The sequence below is a fragment of the Haplochromis burtoni genome, unplaced genomic scaffold, assembly GCF_018398535.1.
Source record: "Haplochromis burtoni strain Fernald_Lab_line unplaced genomic scaffold, NCSU_Asbu1 Contig_211, whole genome shotgun sequence".
Classification (NCBI taxonomy): Eukaryota; Metazoa; Chordata; class Actinopteri; order Cichliformes; family Cichlidae; genus Haplochromis; species Haplochromis burtoni.
Window position 1 is genome coordinate 539,043 of NW_024582572.1, and position 22,648 is coordinate 561,690.

At 41.6% G+C, this 22,648-nt stretch overlaps 1 protein-coding gene across 1 annotated transcript in view; it reads right to left on the reverse strand.

Moving 5' to 3' along the window:
• Positions 1 to 1,278: 1,278 nt before the first annotated feature.
• The window catches only part of LOC102302681, a 26,139-nt gene continuing 4,769 nt past the window's right edge, over positions 1,279 to 22,648 (reverse strand). The window contains exons 2-6 of the mRNA XM_005936595.3: positions 12,523 to 12,755; positions 10,871 to 11,057; positions 10,538 to 10,633; positions 9,847 to 10,354; positions 1,279 to 9,129 (exon numbers count right to left, since the gene is read on the reverse strand). Coding sequence (XP_005936657.1) covers positions 8,192 to 9,129; positions 9,847 to 10,354; positions 10,538 to 10,633; positions 10,871 to 11,057; positions 12,523 to 12,755 — 1,962 coding nt within the window. The 3' untranslated portion in view covers positions 1,279 to 8,191. The remainder of the gene's footprint in view (positions 9,130 to 9,846; positions 10,355 to 10,537; positions 10,634 to 10,870; positions 11,058 to 12,522; positions 12,756 to 22,648) is intronic.

The window sequence follows — 22,648 nt, forward strand, 5'->3', positions numbered from 1 at the left end:
TTATTTTATGTGCTGGAATGTGCAGAAAATAGGTTTAAATGTTAAACTAATTTCTTCCAGTCAGAGAATGTTGCAGATAATTTATTTTTTGCTTGATGCATAAAGTTAAAAGATTAAAACTAATAAAACAAGTTTTAAAAAGAGACTTTTCCATTTGATTACATTTTATATGATGGATTATGCAGAAAAAGTAGAATTGGGATTGATCTGTCGCTTCATTACCTATTCAGGGTGTAAATCGTGTTGTTAAAAAGTAACTAAGTAACTAATTGCTTTCAAAAATAGGTAATCAGTAAAGTAACAGGATTACTTTTGGGGGAAAGTAATCAGTAATTAGTTACTGATTACCTTTTCAAGTAACTTGACCAACACTGGTCACTAAAACCAGGTGTTACAGGTGAGACAGATCTGACAAACTACAGATCCCTGCTTGGTAATCACATGTTAAATACCCAGACATCGGGTCTTTGGTGCTGCTGTAGTAGGTTATGCTAAGGTCATTCCCATAGTGAAAAAGAGGGCCATCATAGGGTCTGATGCTGGGTCCAAGCCCTGATTTAGTCAGGGTGCTGTTGCCTATCCTGTAGAGGTCTGTACATCCCCCCCCCATGGTTTCCTCCATCCTCTTGAGACTCTGCTATGAGACAAAGCAGGCTTATCTATCTGTGTCAGAAAATAAGGAAAAGAGGAACAGGATGGAATCTAGTCTTTAAGTCTGACATCATTAGCCATGCCTGGGCCCAAACTCTGCTGCAGGACCCTAAGTCTAACGATCACTGCGGCATCACAGAGTTAAAAACTGTCTAAATCGTTTCATCTGTAATAAAATGATCAGCGTTGCTGCTTTACCAGGTGTAACAATTAAGTTTAACATCCATGAAAACTGAATTTATGAAATTTAATGAAGTTAGAAGTTAGCAGGAAGCTAGCTCGCTAGTTTCCACCTAAACATTTCATACCATGTTCTGACAGAGATTTCTGAAACAAATTCAAACGTACAGCTCTGCTATCACTTTGACATAAATGAAGACAGAAAACTAAACAGCAGTGACGTTTGTAGGGTTACTGAAGTTGGGCTAGCTGGTATATAATGACGTGCTATGTGATCGCTAGCGACACAGCTACGTTAGCATAAACAGTGAAGCTGGAGGACGAAAACGAACTTTTTCCCACTCAATAAAAGTTAACGTGAGGGTTCCCGATGGTTAGGGACAAATGCAATCGCATGGCAGGATGCTGTAAACGGGCCAAACTTCAGTCGGGAGAACAACTGAGATAATCCATCCACAATACGAGGTTAGTCATTAATATACTGCTGCATGGGCTGGGCTGTAGTTACATCGGTAATAAAAACCTAGAGAGGCCGACTGTGATCACTGACTGTTTTTAGAGGCTTGTTGAGATTAAATAGAACAAGATAAAAAACATTAAAACATGTTAAAAACACAACAGCCGTATTAAATGCAGACTACTTTGGGCCCGGAAGCAGGATTCATCACGTCATCACTTAAAGACCGGATAGGTTCCCATTTAGGAAGAATTGGAAAACTCGTAACTCCTCCCACCTGCAACTCATCATAAGAAATTAGTTGTGTTTCTGTATTTGACTGCAAACATAAAGATGGGCAGCAGAGAGCAGGGTCCAGCTCATCAACATATCGTCTAAACCTGGTTCGCCCCAGAGGAAAAGGCCACGTCCAAAACATTTGTCCACACTATTCACTTAAAACTTAAAGACACACAACTCACAACACGCATGTTTAAATGTTCACAGTTTACTGACATTTCTTTACAGGAGTTCTGGGTGATCGATCAAACCAGCAGAAATCTCTCACAGCTGCAACAGTTTCACAGACATCATGATTCAGATTTTCTGTCACATTTGTGAGGTCACAGGGTTCATGAAAACACAATCTGAAAAAATAATCGACACCGTCTCGTCAGTAGTTCATCACACATAAACTCGCTTCCTGACGTCACGCAGACACGACCTGAGCACCAGGCGTTACAGTGCAGTTGTGCAGAAGGATGCAGTCCCTCAGAATCAACCTGCCACAGACTGCAGTGAGAAGTTTGGCAACACGACCTCAGATTATTGCACACAAAATCGGCGAAGATGCATGAACAGATTCGCACAACCTGAAGAACATGAAGGGTCATTTACTCTCTAACCGCAATCCTCAAAATGTGCTGAAGCATACTTTGTGTTTAAAAGAATTCACCAATAGCCACTAAATAAACGGCCAAACATTTGTGGAAATTTGCTCATTTCTCTTTTCTTTTTGAGACTGGAACCAGGACATCGCTAACAACCCTGAAACGACCTCTAAAGTTACCCCGCTCATGGTTTCTTGATGGAACTGCTTTTTGTTCAGCGGTGACTGTGCGCTGCCTGTGGCACCATGGCGTCTGATCTAAAACCTGTCCTCGGTGACAAACATGGCTGACACTACGCGGAAGAGAAAAGAATTAAAACCACAAATTTCTAATTTACATGCTCGTCTGTGTTTGGAGTTTTCTAGTAGCTCCCAACTTCTAATCTAGAAGCTTAACGTGTCCGATCATCCCATGCTGAAAACAGATGGCTCAACGTCTGTGTTCATTTTGTTAATTTTGACAAAAACTAGATTGAAATTTATTGACACTTTTGTTGATGAATAGTGACTACATGTTGTGCAGCGGAGTTAGACGTGCACAGTTTGATCTGGGGGGCGGGATTACGCTCACATGCTCCGACAACATGTCAAAGCTTGGGAGGAAGAGAAGAGTAAATTTAACGCTTCGTAAACTGTGTACAGCAACTTTTACATTTTTACACTTTATATTTTAGTCAACTTCAGATTTAGTCTAAGATGATCTAATAATGTTTAGTCGACTAAAACTAGACTAAGTAAAGGACAAGTCTTCACTGTCAAAGGTAAGTACAAAAATCTTACACTGGTTATAGTTACATAATTAAACCTGTGGTTTTAATTTCACAGTCAAAGCAGGAATATTTATTTCTGTTATTTGCCACTTCATTACATATGTATGTAACTGAAATTAAAACCACGGATCAACATTATGTAACTATAACCAGTGTAAGATTTTTGTACTTACCTTTGACAGTGAAGACTTGTCCTTTATTTAGTCTAGTTTCAGGAGGACCTGGCAGGGTTCAGAGAAACGTGTTCATGACTTTACTGACTGAACAGCCGTTTGGTATTTCAGCCCAACAAACGTGGCAAAAATAAATGGCACTCTTTGCAAAGTAGCTTGTTTTGACCTCCCGAGAGTTTTTCAAGGATGCAGCATCTTTTGAAAACTATGAAATCTTCATGAATTGCACACAGCCATGATAAGCACTATGAAGGTAGAAGTAAATATACCAGTGGCACTGCAGCACCAGACTTGGTTTTTCTTTACTTTTCCGTGCTAAGATAGGCTTCCACACTGATGATCATCTGAACCCAAGAAAAAAAGGAAAGAGCAAATTTCCTTGAAAGTTGTTCATGTTCAAAGCAAAAGCTCAGCTGACTGGAGTTGGCAAAATCTCAAGAAGCTTTAAGGAATCACAGTTAGCAAACTTATCTTCCCTTTTTAGGATTCTCTTTGGTCTGGAAGAAGTTTGGAGACAGACTTTCGTCCGGCCTCGGAGGTTCTGGACAAACTGGCATTGACACTAGCTAAGTATTAACAAATTATTTACATATTTAATTAAATTCTTATTGTTATTAAAATTCACAAGATAAGTACCTGTAGCAATCCCAAGCATGTCCAGTTTTTGGCTCTGCTTTAGCTTAACAATTTTAATTATTAGCGCTGCCTGTCAGATGTCCGATCCAAATAAAAGCCCAGGATGTACACCCCCCCCCCCCACACACACACACACACACACAAAAAAAAGAAAAACAAACACAGGACGACAGTTTTAGCACAAACAGCAGTTTAGGCAATCAATGAAACACTTGTTCTGTGCTAATCAGGTGTTAGCATGCTAGGCTTTGACTGTAATATTAGCGCTTGTATATGCAACACTCATTACGCTAACATGTATGTACACACACTAGCACAGCAGGATGTTGGTGTAAGCAGAAGTAATCTATTCAAGGCAAAATAAAGGATAAAGTATAGAAAACTACTATGATTATAAAATATACTTTTACACGGTACAGAGATATTCTAGATTGTCCACAAACCAAAGTTACCCTGTTATCTTTGGCTAATCACTGCCAACAAACCAGCAAATTCACTCTTCTTCAAACACACACTCACACACACACACACACACACACACACACACACACACACACACTGCTTAGAAAAAACCCTCAGATGTATTCGTTCGACAGGACCAACCTTTGAAACTCACTTTCTTCCAAATCTTCCCATGAAATATGAAAATAAACAGACATTTTCTCATATTTAACAAAATTGCATTGAACAGTTAGATTATGACACATTATTAAATCATAACATTTAACCCTGATAAACATTTCTTAGATTGTTGAAACCACCAGCTTCCTTCAAAGGTGCCTGCAGTCATATTGGCTCACAGCAGCCCTTGTGACAAGATAACAGAAACCTTGATATCTTGATATTTAATCATCCTCTCTGATCTGAAAATCTACCTGAACGTCATCACTGATAATCTGACAGGCTGGAACAAAGTCTCAATTACGCGTTTACAGAATTAAAAGTACAATAATTAGACTGAATTTGCAGCTAACAGCTGACATGTAGTGATATGTACCTGTACTCATTCATGTACCGTGTTTGTGTAGTATCATCAGTGTTGTGTTTTCACAGATTTCAGATGCAACAGCTCACAAGAATATAATGTTTTTGCCTCCTGTGTGATAAGACTGATAGTTCTCTCATGTCTCTAATGGATATGAAATTATTGCCAGAATGTAGTTAGCTTAGCTAGGCCCGGCTAAAAGATTAGAAATAGAGCCAGTCTAGAAGAGTCTACTTCCTGGTATTTCCACCAGGAATCCAGCCAGGTGAGCAGTAGGGGGCGATCGTGAGCCAATCCTGAATATGTGTAAATGAAGCTCAACAGCTAACACGTTTATTTACACCCGTTTAAAGACAAAAAGCCAATTTTTATTTTAGTATTTCTAACACAACACTGATAATATGCCAGATTTGATATGAAACGACTCTTTTATCTCTCCTTTGATTTTTATTTTTTCTAAATTTTGCGTCGGTCGTTTAAGGACGGGGCGTACTTTCTCGATGGTTGTGGGAAGCGTAGCTTAACAACAATGGAAACTTCCATTTGTATATAAGAAGCTACTGGTTGCGTCCCACTTCAAAAGCTGTAAAGCTTTCCCAGATTTACTGCAACACAAAACTGTAAAACTCTTAAAAAAATAAAAAAATAAATAAAAGTAAATCTGTTGGCTCAAAGACGTCTTTTAAGAACATCATGGAAACTCGCCAAAGAAAAATGCTTTCTCCAGTAGAACTGGTCTTTTTCTTCATCTACATAGAGCTCCACTGATTATGGAATAACTCATGAGCGCCCCCTACGCTCTCTGAGAAACAAGGGAAATGGGTATCCTGGTTAACTGGACACCTGTGAGGTCACAAGCTGTTATCTCAGGTGTGCTGGCAGATTTGGAGATTTTGCTTTATAATATTTGAAACTGAAGGACAATCGTAATAATTTCTATGCAAAACTCCCAACATTCCCAAAATTCCCAACCATGTGCTGCATGTGGCCTCTGTGTGGATTTGTTACTTTTCTTTGTCCCATGTTACACAGAAAGAATTTATTTGATAAACTGATGGATGACGATGAAGCCGCAGGATTTCTGAGGGACAAATGTTTTATGCTTTTGGTACGTTACATAAAAAAAAATAATTGTTTGTGTGTTAAAAATATAACTCAGTACTCAGACAGGTGTTTACCAGGAACCGTATGGGTCCAGGAAATAAACTTTACTTTCATTATTTCATTATATTTAAATTTGAGTTATGTTTAAAAATTCAAAAGGTTGTTTTCAAATAATGACTTTTACAAACAATAAATAACTGGTTCAGTTTGAATGTTAGGATTACTGAAAAACATACAGATGGATGAGCATGAAGGTGTTATTGGATGTGGGGTTTTCATTTGTATTCTTTAGTGTTGAACAAAGAGCCAAATTGGATATTTTGTATCAAGTCTTCACAAAAAAATATCAAATTGAAAATAATGTCATAGACATCTTTTTGTTAACGGAATAAAACGAACCTGGATCTGAGAAGTTCATACGTGGTGTGGACGGCCTGCTGTTGTTTGTATTTGTCCTTAAATATAAAGTTGTCCAAAGTCAGTCAGTAATTGTGTTAAATAATCGTGATCTCCATATTTACCAAAGTAACTGCACACTGACAGATTTGTTACCAGTGGAGCGCTCTCAGGGCTACGGTAGATATGATACATCTGTCCTGTTTGATTTCCATGTCTGACCCACGTATTTGAAACACAGAACATTAGGATTTTGGACTTAACTCTGCAAGAATGTCATACGAGAGAAAGAAAATCAACAAATCCGACACTCTGACACCAGGATGTGTTCTGCACTGCAGCTTCAAAAATCACAATATTCATCATCAATTTATAGATGAATCATCGGGACTGGAGAACCAAATGTGAGAAGTGTGCGAAGTGGAGATTCAGCTGAACACAGCGCTGCACAGAGACTTGCGAGGCCTCTCGATGGCGCCGCATTTATTTACACTCCGAGTCTGTGGGAGTGCGTGGAGATTAAAACGGTAAACCACCCAGGATACGCCAGTGAAACGACGGTGTGTTGAAACAGCATCTTAGAGAATTTAGAGGCTGTTTGATCATAAAGGTGCAGAAATCCTCTAACAAGCTTAGAGCGAGCAGTTTTGTTGCTTCACACAGTCGACTTTGACATTTTATGGCACAGAAACAAAGGCGGTCAACTAGAAAAGGAGCAGAGACACGTTTCCACAAGGCAACACATCCAGTGGTGTGATATTTGATGCCGGTCGCAGGCGGTCTGGTGTGTGAAGGATCTGACCAGTTCATCGTGCGAGTTAAGAGTTTGAAGCTCATGCAGCTCTTTAGAGTCTATTTACTCGTTCAAAACAGCAGAGAGTCATTTTTATAGCAGGCCCTTGATTAGAGGCTCTCTGCAGATGGTTGTGTTGCTGAAACTGAGCTCAGGAAGGCTGACCGTCTCCAGGACTGGAATGACCATCAACATTTGTGTTCATTTAGCCTTTTCTGCAGAGAGCTTTCTCCCTCTGAGCCCCCGTTTTGGATCTGACCACGCTTTTTTTTCTGCTCTTCGGTTGTTTTTATAAACCCAGATGCATTTGAAGAGCTCTGACGCATCATCAAATGAGTCAGAACTTCCTATCAGATATTAAATAACACAGCTCAGATCCAGATTCACTGAGAGTGTGATGTGAGTCTAATGTAACCTCTTAACTTCCGCCGGGAAACTGGAGACCCATTTAGGGTTCTGGGTGGGTTATCGCCTTTTTCTAGTTTCTGAAATGTGCTTGTTTAGCATCAAGCTGAAGCGTCGCCAAACCCAAGCTCTAATCCTTAGTGGGTCACCAGAAACCATTTGGATGTCTGAGTAGAATTTTAGCTCAGAAGTTTTTTCCTTTACGTCTGTACTCGGTGTGACGGAAATGTTCAAACTTTAGTCCCTGCAAGTTAACATCAGCTTGTCTTCTACGGTTCTTTCAGACTAGAGTAGCTATAGTAGAATTTATGAAATATTATGACAGTGTATCGTGGCCATTAAACCTTTAAAAAACATGAATGGAGCAAAGAGAGGAAGGTAATCTTCCCGAAAAAACGTATATAATTCTTGGTATTTTAATCCCAGATATATGGATTTGTAATCTAACGTTCAGAGTTATATATTTCTTTGAATGGCAGCGTACCTTGGAGAACTGATTACTGAAAGGTGTAAACTTTTGTCTTAATTTTTCTCTTTATGAGGACTTAAAAGGATATTCAGTGAGATTTATGTTGGCAAATCTTGCAAATTGTGTCCCAATACACAAAGTTTTGTTTTGAAATATATTTAAAATGTGATTTCTATGTGTAACTGAGGCGTGAGTGACCATGAAGTTTGCTGTTTCCAACACACACATTTAATGAATCTGGGTCTGAGTGATCTTGGAAGTTTTGTTCAGTGTGATCAGTAAACGATGACGTAATGCGTTCCCATCAGACAGTAGTGACCGACAGCAGTGGGCTGGGACAAAGCTGGCTGTCGCTCTCCACTCGAGTCCCGTGAGTCAACAGCTCCTCCACCGTTGTCCAATCATCGAGCAGCTTGCTGTTCCTCAGTCGGTTCTGCTTCATGTGGCTCAGTTCCAGCACCGTCTGAGATGACAGTGACCCCTGAATGCCCCCAGTTTGCTCCTCCCCACCTCCCCTCCTCTCTCGGTGTTGGCGTGACAGCGCCAGGTGGCGTCTTCTTTCCGTCCGGCTCCAGTATCGCCCCGCCAACCGTCCATCGTCTCCTTCCTCCTCCCCTAGTCTGCCTCCTTCTCCTCGCACCTCCTCGTCTGTGGTGACCTCACTGCGTTCCCTGGCCAGACGGTATGCTCGGGCCCTGAGCAGCTGATTCCTGACTGACCTCTGATTGGACAGTCTGGAGCGAGGTGAGGGTGGAGAGCGAGGACTACGTTGCGGAGCTCCAAGAGTGCTGTAGAAAGGACTGCACGTGCCCTTTGGCCTGCCAGGGCGGTTCCCGAGGGTCTGAATGCCACGCCAGTCTGACATGCCACTGGAGCCGGATCCAGGGCTCTTAGAGAGCGAGTCCTCCTCCCTGCTGCGGTTCGAGCCCGGGCTGTTTCTCATTGTGTTCTGATGATTGGTCAGACTCGTTTTGTCTATGCTCAGATGACTAGCAGGGTGACAGTTGTTGGGATAGCTGGCCCTGCTCCTGGGCCCCAGTGCATTGCTGGTTGTGTCTGGCTGGTTTGTCTGGGCTGTGTTTGGATCTGTCATGTTGGGATGGCTCGCCCTGCGCCGTCGCTGTCCTTCACTCAAATCTGTTATTGTTCGACTCCTACCTGGACCCTCTACAGTCCCGCCTCCTCTGTGCTGCTGCTGCTCCAACCATAGCGCCCTCCGCTGACAAGGCTCTGTACGACAACCTGTTCAAAGAAAGCTGTGATTAGGCCTTAGATATGTGTCTGCAAGAGTGTTTTTGGATATACTGAAATATGCTTGACGGGCATCTCTGTCCTACAACCCCAGAAACACTCACCTGAACCTGGATTATAAACATATAATGTTTCGATGCAGGAGATACAAACACAGTGGAGAGGCTGTTCTCATTAATTCTAGAATGTGAGGTCCAGCGAATAGCTAACAGCTACTGTTACCTGTGTCAGCACTCTGTCAAAGTGGCCACTCCCCTAACTTTGAGCCTTTGCTGTATCTAAATGGATGGATTTTAAACCTGATGTGTAGCTTACGTGAAGAAATCCATCTATAGACAAAACTCTACCCAGCTGTTAACCTACCTTTGTGATGCTGTAGAGTTGGGCATTTTAACATGAGCTGTTGGAGCCGCCTCAAGTGACCGTTCAAGGAACTGAAGCTTTGTCCCTGCCTTAATTTTCAGACGCAAATTTAGCTATTTGATTGGAGGGTGTAAACCTGATAATTCTGTGTTGATGTAGTTATGTTTTTCAGGAAAACGGGGATAAGAAGAAAAGACACCCGACGCTAAAGTCACTTTGACCTCTGGTTGGACTGTGATGAAGCCATAGCTCAAAACTTTGACAGATCAGACATAGGTGTGGACAGACAAATTAAAATGACTAAAAGTGGAGATTTTCACAATTATTTTACTGTGTTTTACTAACCGATAGAGGGTGAGGGTGGTGAACGGTGACGAGGTAAAGTGGGACTCCTCTCAGCTCTGTGGAAGTGAACTGTTGTGGTCGTGCTGTTACCCACAGAGCAATGGGATGCTTTTGGTACTCCAGGTTGGGTCATCGGAGTCGTCTCAGGAATCGACTCCAAATCCCAGCGTCCTCTCTGCTCACGAGGGGAGTGGCCTGAACGAAGATGGTGAGCTTGCCGGTGAGTGTGGCCTCCGTGAATCTTGTGTAGCCGTCTGTGCTCCCCAGTGCTGACACTGTGGAAGCCCGAGTCGCTGGGTTCGGAGGAGATTAGGGACTCGGAGGAAGAGGAGGATCCTTGAGAGGAAGGGGTGTGGCCAGGCAGTGATGACATGGCATCTGTCTCAGCTTCGGAGAGCGCTATCCGGTTGTGTGGGCTGTCGGGGCCACAGCCTAACCCGCTGTCAAGCTCACTGAGGGGAAGGTAGCCAAGAGGACGTTCAGACCTCCAGGGCTGACGATAGTCCGACTAAAGAGAAAATAAAAGAATTTAAACTGAGGTTTTTTTTCCAAATCAAACTGCAAAATATGCTGCAAATGCTCCATAACTGCAACATTTACTAATAAAAAATGGAATAGTTAGAGAAACGGTATAACAGAGACAGGGATAGGTCTGAGAAGAGGGCATAGCCTTGATACTGAAACCAGTTACCTGTCTGGGAAAAATTTTCGGGTCCACCTCTTCTGCACCGTAACAGCCAATCAGACAGCTCTCAGAGTTAGGCTGGTAGTGCAACATTTCTTGGCCCTGAAATAGAAACAAAGGTGAGAAAAGAAACTAGTGTGTCTTCATTGGAGAGGGTCATGAGTTAACTTTAGTGCTGAAAGTCTCCCAGACGTGACCTTGAAGAGGAGTTCAGTCAGATGTTTTTAAGGGCCGATTTATGGAACAATCTGGAAAGATCGCAGCTAGCGTCATATTTTAGACGAACACACTCAAGTGATATTTCAGAATAAAATGGTGTTGTAAACAAAAACAAGTTACCCGGTAGTCCAGTCTGTCCAGGTGGTCTAAGCTGTAGGACACACTGGGCAGGTAGTTGTTGCCTGGGTGCTGGTCATTTGATGATCTGGGGAGGTATCCATTGGGCGGGTAGGCATCAGGTGGCATCATCATGTGACCATTGGGAGAGTATAGGTCAGGTGACACAGTCATGTGACCATAATAAGGCCTGTGTAGTGAAAGAGATCAGGTCACTTTATATTTTATGAGGAAGAGGAATTCAATAAGAATGTAGGACGCTCCAGTAAAAGTGTCATATATACCTGCTTAAATAAAAACAATACATGTATAGTCTTCATGTTCTAAACAGACAGGTACTTCAGGAGAACAACCTTCCATGGCCATGAGAGAGACACTCGATGGAGCATCGTGCTGATCTTGCAAACTCAATTTGCCCCAAACCCTCAAGTAAAAAAGACACATTGTCCTTCAAGCTGGCATATCATGCAAACAGAGGCATAGGATTTATTTTGGTGTTTTTCGTTGCAGTCGTTACACGTCAGCTCATCCCCAAAACTTTTCTAAAAGTTTTTATGATACGTGTTCTCATCCTTGATCCCGAACCCACATTATCTGCTTTGTGGTGAAAGTTTACTCTAGTTGTCCGTGTAGGTTCTCAGTCATCCAGGTCACGGTAAACTAAGGAGCTTGGAATGAAAAGCAACTGGATGTTTCATCTCTCATCTGAAGAGCTTCACCAGTTCTAAGACCAAATGGTGGAGAGTCCCAGATTTTAAGCCCTAGTGGGAGATCTCCCTTGAGAGGCTCGTTGACCCATTAACTGATCATGAGGTGTGAAAAAGGGTGTGGCTCATTATCAGCAGAGACCGGGTGAAACCATTATCAGGGTGAGTGGGTGTTAAGTCGCCTGGGAAGGGATCTCGAAATTGGATTATAGGTGGCAGACAGTTGGTGTCGTAAGCCACGCCCTTCTGTTCAAGGATGGCCGTCGTTCAGATGGTTTCTTTCAACTAAGCCATCCATGTCCATTGCTGGGAAGGCCTTCCACACCATGTATAAACTTATTCTTAGAGTTCAGATAGATATCTACAACCAGATTAGTTTTATTTCCTTGAGAATAACAAAAAGATATCTAACCATTTGTTTTCAATTTGATACCTATAATCCAGTTTTGAGATCCCTTCCCAGGCGCCTTAACTTCCACTCACATCTTGTGTCTGTTGGTCTCAATAAGTTACATGATAGCGTGACGCAGGGACTCACAATGGTTTCACCTGAAACCTCTGCTGATAATGATTCGGATAAGAGGTGAAAACATCTTCAAGAAACGTAAAGAAGTTCATTTCCACTTTCCTTAGTTTAGCTTCAAACTTTCAACTCATCCTCCTGCCATCTTTTAGTCCTACGGCCAACATCGTATCCAGTTTGCAAACACCTTATTCCCAAAATCGGACCTACGTTCCAAACTTTGCACCATTTAATTCTTTTCCTTCTCTATAAAAGTCTCTCATACTGTGAAAAACACAAATTTCTCTATTGTCATGAACGTATGGGATTGGGGCGCTGACTTGGTTATCAAGTCGGATCTTGGCTCCTTAAGAGTAAAGAAAACTGAAATGTTTTTTACTTAAATCACAAAAATGATGCTGTCAGAATACGACAGGAGTACGTACCCTGCAGTGTAGCCGTCTCCCTGACTTTCCTCTCCCTCCATCAGCCCCATGGCTCTCAGGGCCTCCCAGTGTCTCTCGGTGGGGACGCTGCACTCAATTGCACAATGGGACCTTCGCCTCCTGTGACCATGCCCCCTTTTAGCTTCGACCTGCACAGCGACCGGCTGGCCATACTCGTCCACGTAGTGAAGCTCCTCTCGGTGTCGGTGGTGAGCAGGTTCACGAGTTTTAGCCTAAAGACCAAAAAAACATGAAAGCACTGCAAGCTTAAGAAAAAGTGGAAATGAACATCAGTAATTTGGTTCCTTCTATAAACCATTATTTATATTTTCAGCCACCCGAGGCTTCTGCCATGAAACATCGCAGTATTTCGTGGAGTAGTGATAAAGCAGATAGGCTGCATAAAGACACAGAGGCAAAGTGGGAGTTTGGCCTCCAATACAAGGTCAGTCAGTGCTTTTGATCCAACTGTTTGGCATGCCTGACTACAATTGCGTTACATAAAGTGGCAAATGATTCACACTGTCTTTATATAAAAAAACGAGCCATTTTGCATAAGTTGGATAACAAAAGAGAAAAGTTTGGAACTGCAGCAAAGTTTTTCCTTTAGTACTGTGTTTACTGTGAGTGTGTTTTTTAATGGAAACAGATGTTTATTGAATATAAAGCCTCTGACCGATGACCCTCTATGACACCATCAGCTGTGTCTCAGAAGGCTCCATGCAGTATTCATGTAAACTGGAATAGTTATCACACCAGACAAATAAAACCACTGGGTGATGAATAGGTCGTGTAAACACACTGGTACTGCTGTCCAGGCTCCTGTGCATGTTCATGCTGATCTCGCTCTACCTCCAGGATGACCCTGCTTTCATATCTGTGGGATGCAGGTGAGCTTGGCTGATTGGTTGCTGTTTTAGCTTGCTGCAGGCCTGACGCTTGAACGCTGGCTTCCCTCCAGCTTCTGTGGGCTCTCCTCTTTCCACCTCCAGCCAGCAAGCAAACTAGTCACTCAGCCTGTGTGTAGGATGTTAACTGATATCTGCCCAACAATGCAACAGTCCAGGTTTGGTAGAGGTGGGTGGCATCTCTGTTTAATCCTCTATTTCTTCTATTTTGCTGAGTTAGGAGTTTATTCTTCTCTTTTATTTCATTAGGTATGTTTAGGTTGCATTCAGGGGTGAACTGAAGCAAAAATTCCTTCAGCGAGTTTGAGTCTATCCTCAGTCACACAGAAATTTTTATGCTAACCTTGCCTCTGTAGAGCTGTCACGATATCACATTTTCCACATTTTCTCCAACAACCATGCAAACTCACTATGAATACACTGACAGCACCGATGTTCAGAACAGTTAGCATAGACCTTATAAACAGAGAGTGTTAATGCAGGCTGCATTAACACGACTGTATGTCTTTGGATGCATGCGGTCTGTAGGTGAGCGTGACAGAGTTGTGCTGAATTTAAATGCCCTGAAACTAAACTACAAACACAGAAAGTCGAGAAGGAAAAAACGCCTCTCCCTCTACTGCACGCTCATCTTTTCTCTTTTCTTTCCCTTCAAGTTTAAAAGCAGATAACTGCCTCTCCCTGACCCCGGTTCTACTAAAGATCTCCTGTTAAAAGAACGTTCTTCCTCCCCACCATCCCCAGCTGCTGGCTCACAGGAGATCCAATCATTATAAATCAGTCCTATTTTATTTTGTAATCTTTGGTTCCTGAGTATTCTTGTAGTATTCCTTTGACAGTTTTCCCTTAATTTTTTTCAGCCCTGCCATCACCTGTTTAATTAGCCACACCTGTTCCCAGTCAGCCAATCAGCTGTGTCTCCCCCTGCTTCTCTTTGTTCCTTTGCCCGATCCCCTCATCTTTTTAAAGGTTTGGTTTTCCGGCAGTTCCCAGTGCTTTAAGCATTCCTCATGTTCCTGATGATCTTGTGCACGGCCTTTTTGGATTCTCTCTTTTGCCTGCCCCTTGCTGGAATTGTTTGCTGACCCGTGCACGACCTCTGCCTGGTCAAAGAATTTTAGTCTCTTTGCCTCCGGGGTCTTGCATTTGGCTCCTCTGCTCAGCGAGCCCTGCACTAACAGTGTCGGGTACCTCAGTCTATAAAGCCCCTTCAGATGACTTTTCTCTATATGGATGCAAATGAATTCACACAGTAAAAAACAAAAAGATTTGCCTTTGTTGTTTTAATGATGCTATTAAGAAAAACTGTGAAAATCAACAAGTAATGCTGCAAACTATTAAACGCTTCCCTAAATAAGGAAGTGTTAGACGTGAAAGGCTGAATGATGGAGAGTTCAATAGAACTGAAACCAGCATGACGGAGGTCTGAGTTTATAAATGGAACGAAGACGAGTTCACTGAAAAATCGAGAAAGATTTCAGTTGAGTGACTCACATACAAATAAGGCCAGCTGTACCAGAGACGCACGATAAACACTGAGACGCCAGACTGGGAAGATTTGAGATAATAATGAAAAAGCTTCGACTCAGTAAATATTCTCTGCTGCTCGTTTCTGAAGGAGAAACATTGGCTGAGATTTTGTTTGGCTAGACCTCGAAAATAACACGAGTCTGGAGATCAGGCTGATCACAATATCTCATTTTTACAAATTAATTAATGAAGATATGATTTTGAAAAATAACAGCAAAGATGTTATCAGTCAAATCAAGGTTTAACTTTAACTTAGGATAAAATGAGACCTGATCATACAGATTTTAAATATGAGAAGTTTCTTTATTAATTCCCAATTATTTAATTTAGAATTAGCTTTTTCAGTGCTGTATACCATTTTATTTATTAAAATGCAACAAATAAGATCAAGCAAGCTCACTCTGTCCAGAGTGGATCGTCCTGTCCAGTCAGAGCATAAAAGGACCACTCACGCTCCGAAGGACAGGCAGTCATTAGGTCGGCTAAAGCCAAGTGATAACAAAACCCCGTGTAACGGTGCAGCCTTGTGTTGGAACGTCATATGTGAAAGTTAAGATGCAGCGAAGTTACAGAGAGGCGGCATCTAGGTCAGGATTCAGCCCCCCGTAACCTCTGGACCAGCACTGGAGTCTTTACTCTCTCAGTACAAGGCCTGAGGTCTCACACACACACACACACACACACACACACACACACACACACACACACACACACACACACACACACACAGGGACACAAAACACTGGCACAGATATTAACAGAATCAGAAACACATGCACACATAAACAACATACAGTTCATACATGTGGAAACCTGCTTCCCAAAACACCCCTGCCCCTCCTACACACACACACACACACACACACACACACACACACACACACACACACACACACACACACACACACACAGAGCAGTCAGAGAGTGATGTGCTGTACCCTGGAGAAGTGTGTCGCGCTCCACTGCACTTTGACAGTAACACAGACTGATCTCTCTCCCCTCCCTTCATCTATCCGTCGCTCTCTGCTGTTTGTGATGCTTTGACTCAGTTTTCAGTCTCAAAGTGCAAAACTCTGCAGAATGCAGACATTCGTCATTCTCAGCACAAAATCACAGTTAGCATGCAACAAGAGAAAACAAGTGTCACATGAGGAAAGCTTGGTGAATCTGGGTCCACCAAAGTTTGATCATCAGAGCGCGAGTCACTGCAATGCAAAATGTCAAACTAGGCTATAAAGATAAAAACAAGTCTGATACTCAGCCTGCTGTCTTTTAAAGTAGATGATACAAGAGAGTCAAATTTATTTATACAGCATCTTTCATACAAAGCTGCTCAACGTTCAGACGAAAAGACAAAAGCATTAGGACGAAACAAAAATGCAATAAATACAATAAAGTTTATATTTTATGTAAAAGCTACAGAAAAAAGGTTTTAATCCTGATTTCAAATAATAGACTCTTTGTTTTATTCCACAAACGTATGTTACTCTCATTCTGTAATCTGTAGTGGAATACATTTTAAAAGCAACCTTCCCAACACTGAGCATAACTATGCTCCATAATCTGAGCTAAAGAAAGCATATAAATATTAAAAGGAAGCAGTCCGACAACAGAGCCCTGAGGAACCCACACGTGACCTTTATTTGGTCAGAATTATGGTTGCAAAATGACAAAAAAAATCTGAATTTGTCAAGTAAAATTCAAACCAATTAAGCGCAGTTCCTGAGAGTCCCACCCGTTTCTCCAGCCTATCAAGCAGCACTGAGCTGAAGCACTGCTAGGACTGTAACTTTTGATGCATCACTATTACGCTGAATACGAATGCCAAAAACGTTAATTTAGATATCAGCTGGTAATTACTAATTACTGGGACATCCAAGTTGGACTTTTTTAAAAGAGGTTTTATTACTGCATTTTTCAGGGTCTGAGTAAAATGCTGTGATTGCAGAGATGTATTATCTATCTGTAGTATTAGTGGGCAATATATCAAAGGAGAAAGTTGTAGATTTCATCTATTTAGCAATTTCTGTCAAAGATATGAGGTTTATTAAAGGTTTATTATTAAGTTATTATGTTATTACTATGTCTCTTGAAATTGAAACACCATCTGGTTGACTTGTCTTTTGTATTTTCTCAGTAAAAAATGCTGCAAAATCATTACATGGTTTATTAGACGATAACTCAGAAGGAAGTGGAGGCAAAGTTTTTGTTAGTCTATCAATAAACTAAATAAAACACGAGTGTTATTGACATTGTTATTGATGATCTTTGAGAAAAAGGACTGTCATGCCCATTTTTTACTTTTGATTAATAATCTGAAGATGTCTTTATTAATATTGTAATGAGCCTGCACTTTAATTTTCCTCCACCTACATTCAGCCTGTCTGCACTTCCTGTTCTGAGTTCTAACCATTAAATCATTGATCTTTTCCCTCCACGGATAATTTTGGTCTTAATTGGAGCAACAGTATCCATAACAGTGAGCAGACTAAGGTAACAACCATTTACAAGATCATCAGCAGAATCCAAAAGCAAAGATGATGGAGGTATATAAGCCTCAATAAACTGTGGACAGGTATTGTCACTGATACGTTGATAGCTTCATCTTTACCAGTGATTTTAAACACGACACAATAATGATCTGAAAAGGCTGCATCACTGACCACAGTGTCAAATACATTTAAACCTGTAAAGATCCAATACTCTTCTCTGAGGGCCTTCAACTTTCAGATTAGTGCAAAGCTCAAGCCCAGATTACGCAGATCTTCAGGATGGGATGCCAAGTCTGCATTAATGGTGCAGTTTGAGGCTCCGCCCCATTCATTGATGAACGATTATCCAAATCTTCAGGATGGGATGCTGAATCGTCCATTGATGCTACAAATCTGTTCTGTAACTTCACGGCCTGTTCACCGATAGGTTTATTCTTTGTTTGCTTAAATACTCAAATGAACATGAAGCACCAAAGGTCAAAGGTCACTCAGTCTGCTCTTCAAGTCGATTCATTCGTCTACATGGTAACATGCACTGTGCTCACAGTATTATTAACAGCTTATTGGCACATAAACCATAAAGTGCAACACACACATTTCCCCCGATTTTTCCCGTTTCTTTAAGACCATGCATCCCAGCTGTTTCCTCAGGAATCTCCCAGAATCTCTGACTTTTAAAAAAAATAATTGGTAAACACATATTAGTAAGTCTTACGTATTTGTCGTGTTGCCAGAAACACAGTCCACACACTAAATACAGTTTATACCCATCTGTCAGTGCAACCTGGCAACACACAACCCGGTTCATTTGTGCTGCTGGTCTCAGGAACACCACTGTTATTTGCTCACTTAAACAAAGGCGAACTGAGCGTGTGTTTTTGCCTTTGGTATAGTTGGAAAGATATTAATCAAGCCAAACTTCTGGCATTAAAAACTTGTAACTGAAATATGGTAAAAAGACAATATAACTTTATAAACATTCATGAAAATATCCACGCTGGACAGCTAAAAATGGCTGTGACTCGTCTGTGGTTGGAAAAAGGCGGGTGTGCAAAATACAACAATGAAAAACAAAGATGCTGCAAAATCAAACGATTTGGACAGCAGGAACATCATTTCACACATCATCCTGTCCCATATCATTTTCATTTTACAAGTATTATTATACATGAAGTCACATGTCAAGTGCCTTAAGGACACGCTATGAGAATTAGCCTGGGAAAAACACTTTCCACAGCTTTAGTGCAAAGACTTAGCATCAGTTTTCTATTTCAGGTAAACGATACAAAGCTGCTGCCAGATCTGCTATTTAGTCACACTGATTAAATATCAGAGTTTTAAACTGCTCCAAAAAGGCACCAACAACACAAACACAGCTGGAAAGAGACTCCAGCTGAGCCGAGGTCTGTCAGACAGCTTAGAGCCGATTTCCCTTCTAAGTCCAGGAAGAGTCAACAACAAAAACAACTTCCAACATACCCAGAACCAAAACTGTGTTTTGTAGCAGGAGACCAACATGTTAATTTGGGCATTTCAACAGAGGAGTCGGTGGGACTGGCTCACGTTTTGGATAAACAGGTAAGTTTCATCGTGGTAGCCTGGCTTTCTTAGTCAGTAAAAATAGGACCAAACGTCTGACTGACAGCAGACTGATTTCTCAGGTTGTTAACGAACCATCAGACCACTGATGCTCACACCTAACGTCAGCCTGAGCTTCTGTGACATCACAAAACTGGAACTCTGTTCAGATTTGTAAGAGCCTGGTGTCGTTGGCTAATGTGCTGCATATCAACCATCAAAAATAAACTTGTGCTTTTTTTAAAGAAAAAAGGTTAAACGACATCTTGCTGAACCCAAAATAAAGCACACGTAAGGCTTCACAGTAACATATACATGCTGCTGATGAGCTGAAAATCTATAGTTGAGGTGGTGTTCGTCCTCTGACTATGCAGCCTGACAGATGCAGAAATACTCAGGAGCAAAATAGATCATGAGCTCTGTGATTTGGGTGAAGTGGAAGTGAGTCACATTTTCTTTTGTATCGTACACACAAAGAAGGTCGTTTTTTATGAAATGATTGGACAAAACCCTGAAATGTTCTGGTACGAACATGGAGGCTTTATCTGAAAGCATCTAAATTTGTTATCATGTGCTTTATCTCAGTTATAATTATCAGAATCCATGTTTGATCAGTGATTTGTGAATTATGCCGCTGACACAGTGTACTGTGCAGCCACGGGGAGGACAGAGCAGCAGCACCACTCTTTTATGTCAAACTGTCAGTCTCTGTGCAGTCACATGCCGCGCCCTGCTTTGCTGCCTTAGATTCCTCCGATCACGCACAAAGCGTGGCTTTCAGCTCTGTTTCGTGTTACAGCGCTGTCAGCACAGACAGGTCAAACATTCACATGCAGCTTTAGGGGCCATGAAAGAAGATCCTGCTGATCGTCTCCAAGAAAAACCTTGAGCTTTCACCTGGCATGTGAGCAGAGAGTCAATATGGACCGATTCAGTCACAGCACCAGTGGGATGAAGTTGAAATGACATCCTGGGCACAATCGTGTTGGTTCTTCTTCTTTTGGCTGCGCTCTTTAGGGCTCGCCACAGCATCCATCTGACCCTTTCCCCAGCATCCTCCTCTGCCACACCAAACCTCTGCACGTCCTCCTTCACAGCATTCACGAATCCTCTCTGAGGTCTTTTCCTCCTTCTTACATCTCCATAGTCAGCATCCTTTGTCTAATATATCCACTATGCCTCCTCTGCACTTGTCCTTGCCAGTGCCCTCTTTCTTAGACATCTCCACTTCCTCCTTACTGATCCTGTGTAGTTCATTGTCCTCCATCTGTCCCCTTACCTCGCTAATTTTCTGCATTCATCAGCTCCCATCTTCTAGACACACTCTCTTCACTCATTTGCACATGTCTATGGTTAACCACCCTAACTTGCTGCACATCTTTTCCAGCCTGATTTTCCTTCCCAGTCTTTTTCTCCTTTCTTAATGCCCAGTCTCACACACAGCTACTAAGCCTTTCCTGCATGCCTAGCCTCAAAGTACTCTTGTCAATCTCTTCATCTCCCTGGAGTAGTGTAGTTATTGATGGAAAATCTATTTAGGAAAAAATACCTACTGTGCACACAAGACAAAAGATTTTTGGATGGGTCCACACAGGGATCTATAAGGGTCGTGAGACTGCACGAGTTAAGGACAGTAATCACCTCTTGTTGGCTCTGTTGGATTTTTTGCTGATTGCTGATTGATACGGATTTTTATGGACAGACTGAAGCATTAGATTTGAATTATCTGGTACTGTTTTCTCATCGTTTAAATCTTATTAGCCTGTCAGATGTTCCACAGGGGTCAGTTTCAGGCCCAGTCTTGTTCTCCTTATATATCCTCACATCCTCATAGAGCATGTAAGTGAGATGCATGGTTCAAGTTGTATTTCTTATGTTAATTACTTACAGATATATCAATGTCAATGTCTTAAGGACTTCCTTTGCAAGGTCAAAAATTAATTTCCTCCAACTAAACTCAGAGAAAATGAAATTGCTGACCACGAGTTTTGGCCCATGCCTGAACAGATTCTGGCATTAGCTGATTCCCTGAAGGTAAATTTCATGGCAGTTGTAAAACTATCCTAGTGATATGTATAAGATGTAACTAATGAAAGGATATAGACAACTGATGAAAGTTGCAAAAGTGTGTAATCATGTTGGTCTGGATTGTCATTTTGGTGATCAGCTCAGAAACTCAGAAATCCTCAGACTAAATGCAGGGAGATACTAAAACAGCATCAAAAAATGTGGCTCTCATTGGGCGTGCAGCACAACCAAAGCAGCAATCATAAATAAGGCATGACATTACCGGTGTCATTGGGGGATAGTTTCATGGTGTTCAAAAATCTCTAAATGTGGGCCTGTTTGATCAGACACAGTGAGAGGAAATCCCTTCTTCTTCCAGTACTGGAGCTACTCCTCAAATACTGTAGTGTAGTGCAGGGCTGCAGTGGAGGAGTCTACAATGTAGGTTGGTGCATGGATTATAATAATTCTTTAGGTTGATGATGATGATAAAACTGTCGGTACAACTCGTAGAATCAAAGTTGAAGGAAACATTATCAGTTCACATTCAACGAAAATGCTGTGCCTTTTGAAACATGGTGGCTGAAACTGTAAACTTTGAAGAAGAGGCTAAAAACTGGCCAAATAATGAGCACAGTTAATAATTATTAAATATACTGTCCAGCAAATATAGTGCTATATCAAAGCTGTTTACTGATCTGTTGAAAACTACAATTTATTGTGTATGTTTAACTAAATAGCACAAAACCTAATGTGTCATTAAGTTGAGTTAACCCTCGGACCTGAGAATGATCTATTACATAAAAACATGATATCAGACTAGCAATAAACTACAGCCCACATTATAAAGAAATTAATGCCTTATTTCTTGACAAATGCATGTCAAGGAGTTACCAAGGCCATAGAGTGTTAATTTAAGTGGTTGAACGAATACATTTGTAGGGAAATATCAGCAGATGTAATTTTGCACATAAATTCATTTATATGTATAAAATATTTCATGTAAAGCTATTTCTGAGCCAACATACAGTTTCACCTTTTTAAGTAGGGACCAGCGTAACTAACGCTTGCCCTGTCCTGCTAGAACTTAGTGCAGTGTTTGATACTGTTGACCAGATGGCCCCGCCCCTCCCTGAGCCTGGTTCTGTTGGAGGTTTCTTCCTGTTAAAAGGGAGTTTTTCCTTCCCACTGTCGCCACGTGCCTGCTCACACAGGCTCGTCTGATTGCTGTCTCTGTAGGATCAGTATGAAGCATATTGTGCTGACTATTGTTGTGACTTGATGCCATATAAATACAAATGAATTGAATTGAACTGTAATGTAACAGATTACTTTTAATTCCCCTTACTGGAGGTTTGATGCTTACAATCCAAGCGGGCACCGGTCTCCTTATTACAACAACTCGTGTTTTCCTCTCTGGTCTCTATTTAAAGTCTCGTGTAGACTGATATGTGTAGTGACTGTCTGTAAACACGCAGCATTTCATGTCTCATGTGTTCATGAAGTGCACTGATCAGGTCACCTCAGCAGGCATCAGCTTGAGTTATGACCTCCCTCCTCTGTTTGTCTCTGCCTGTTTTACTCTGTCAGAGATCCACTGGTCTCTGAACT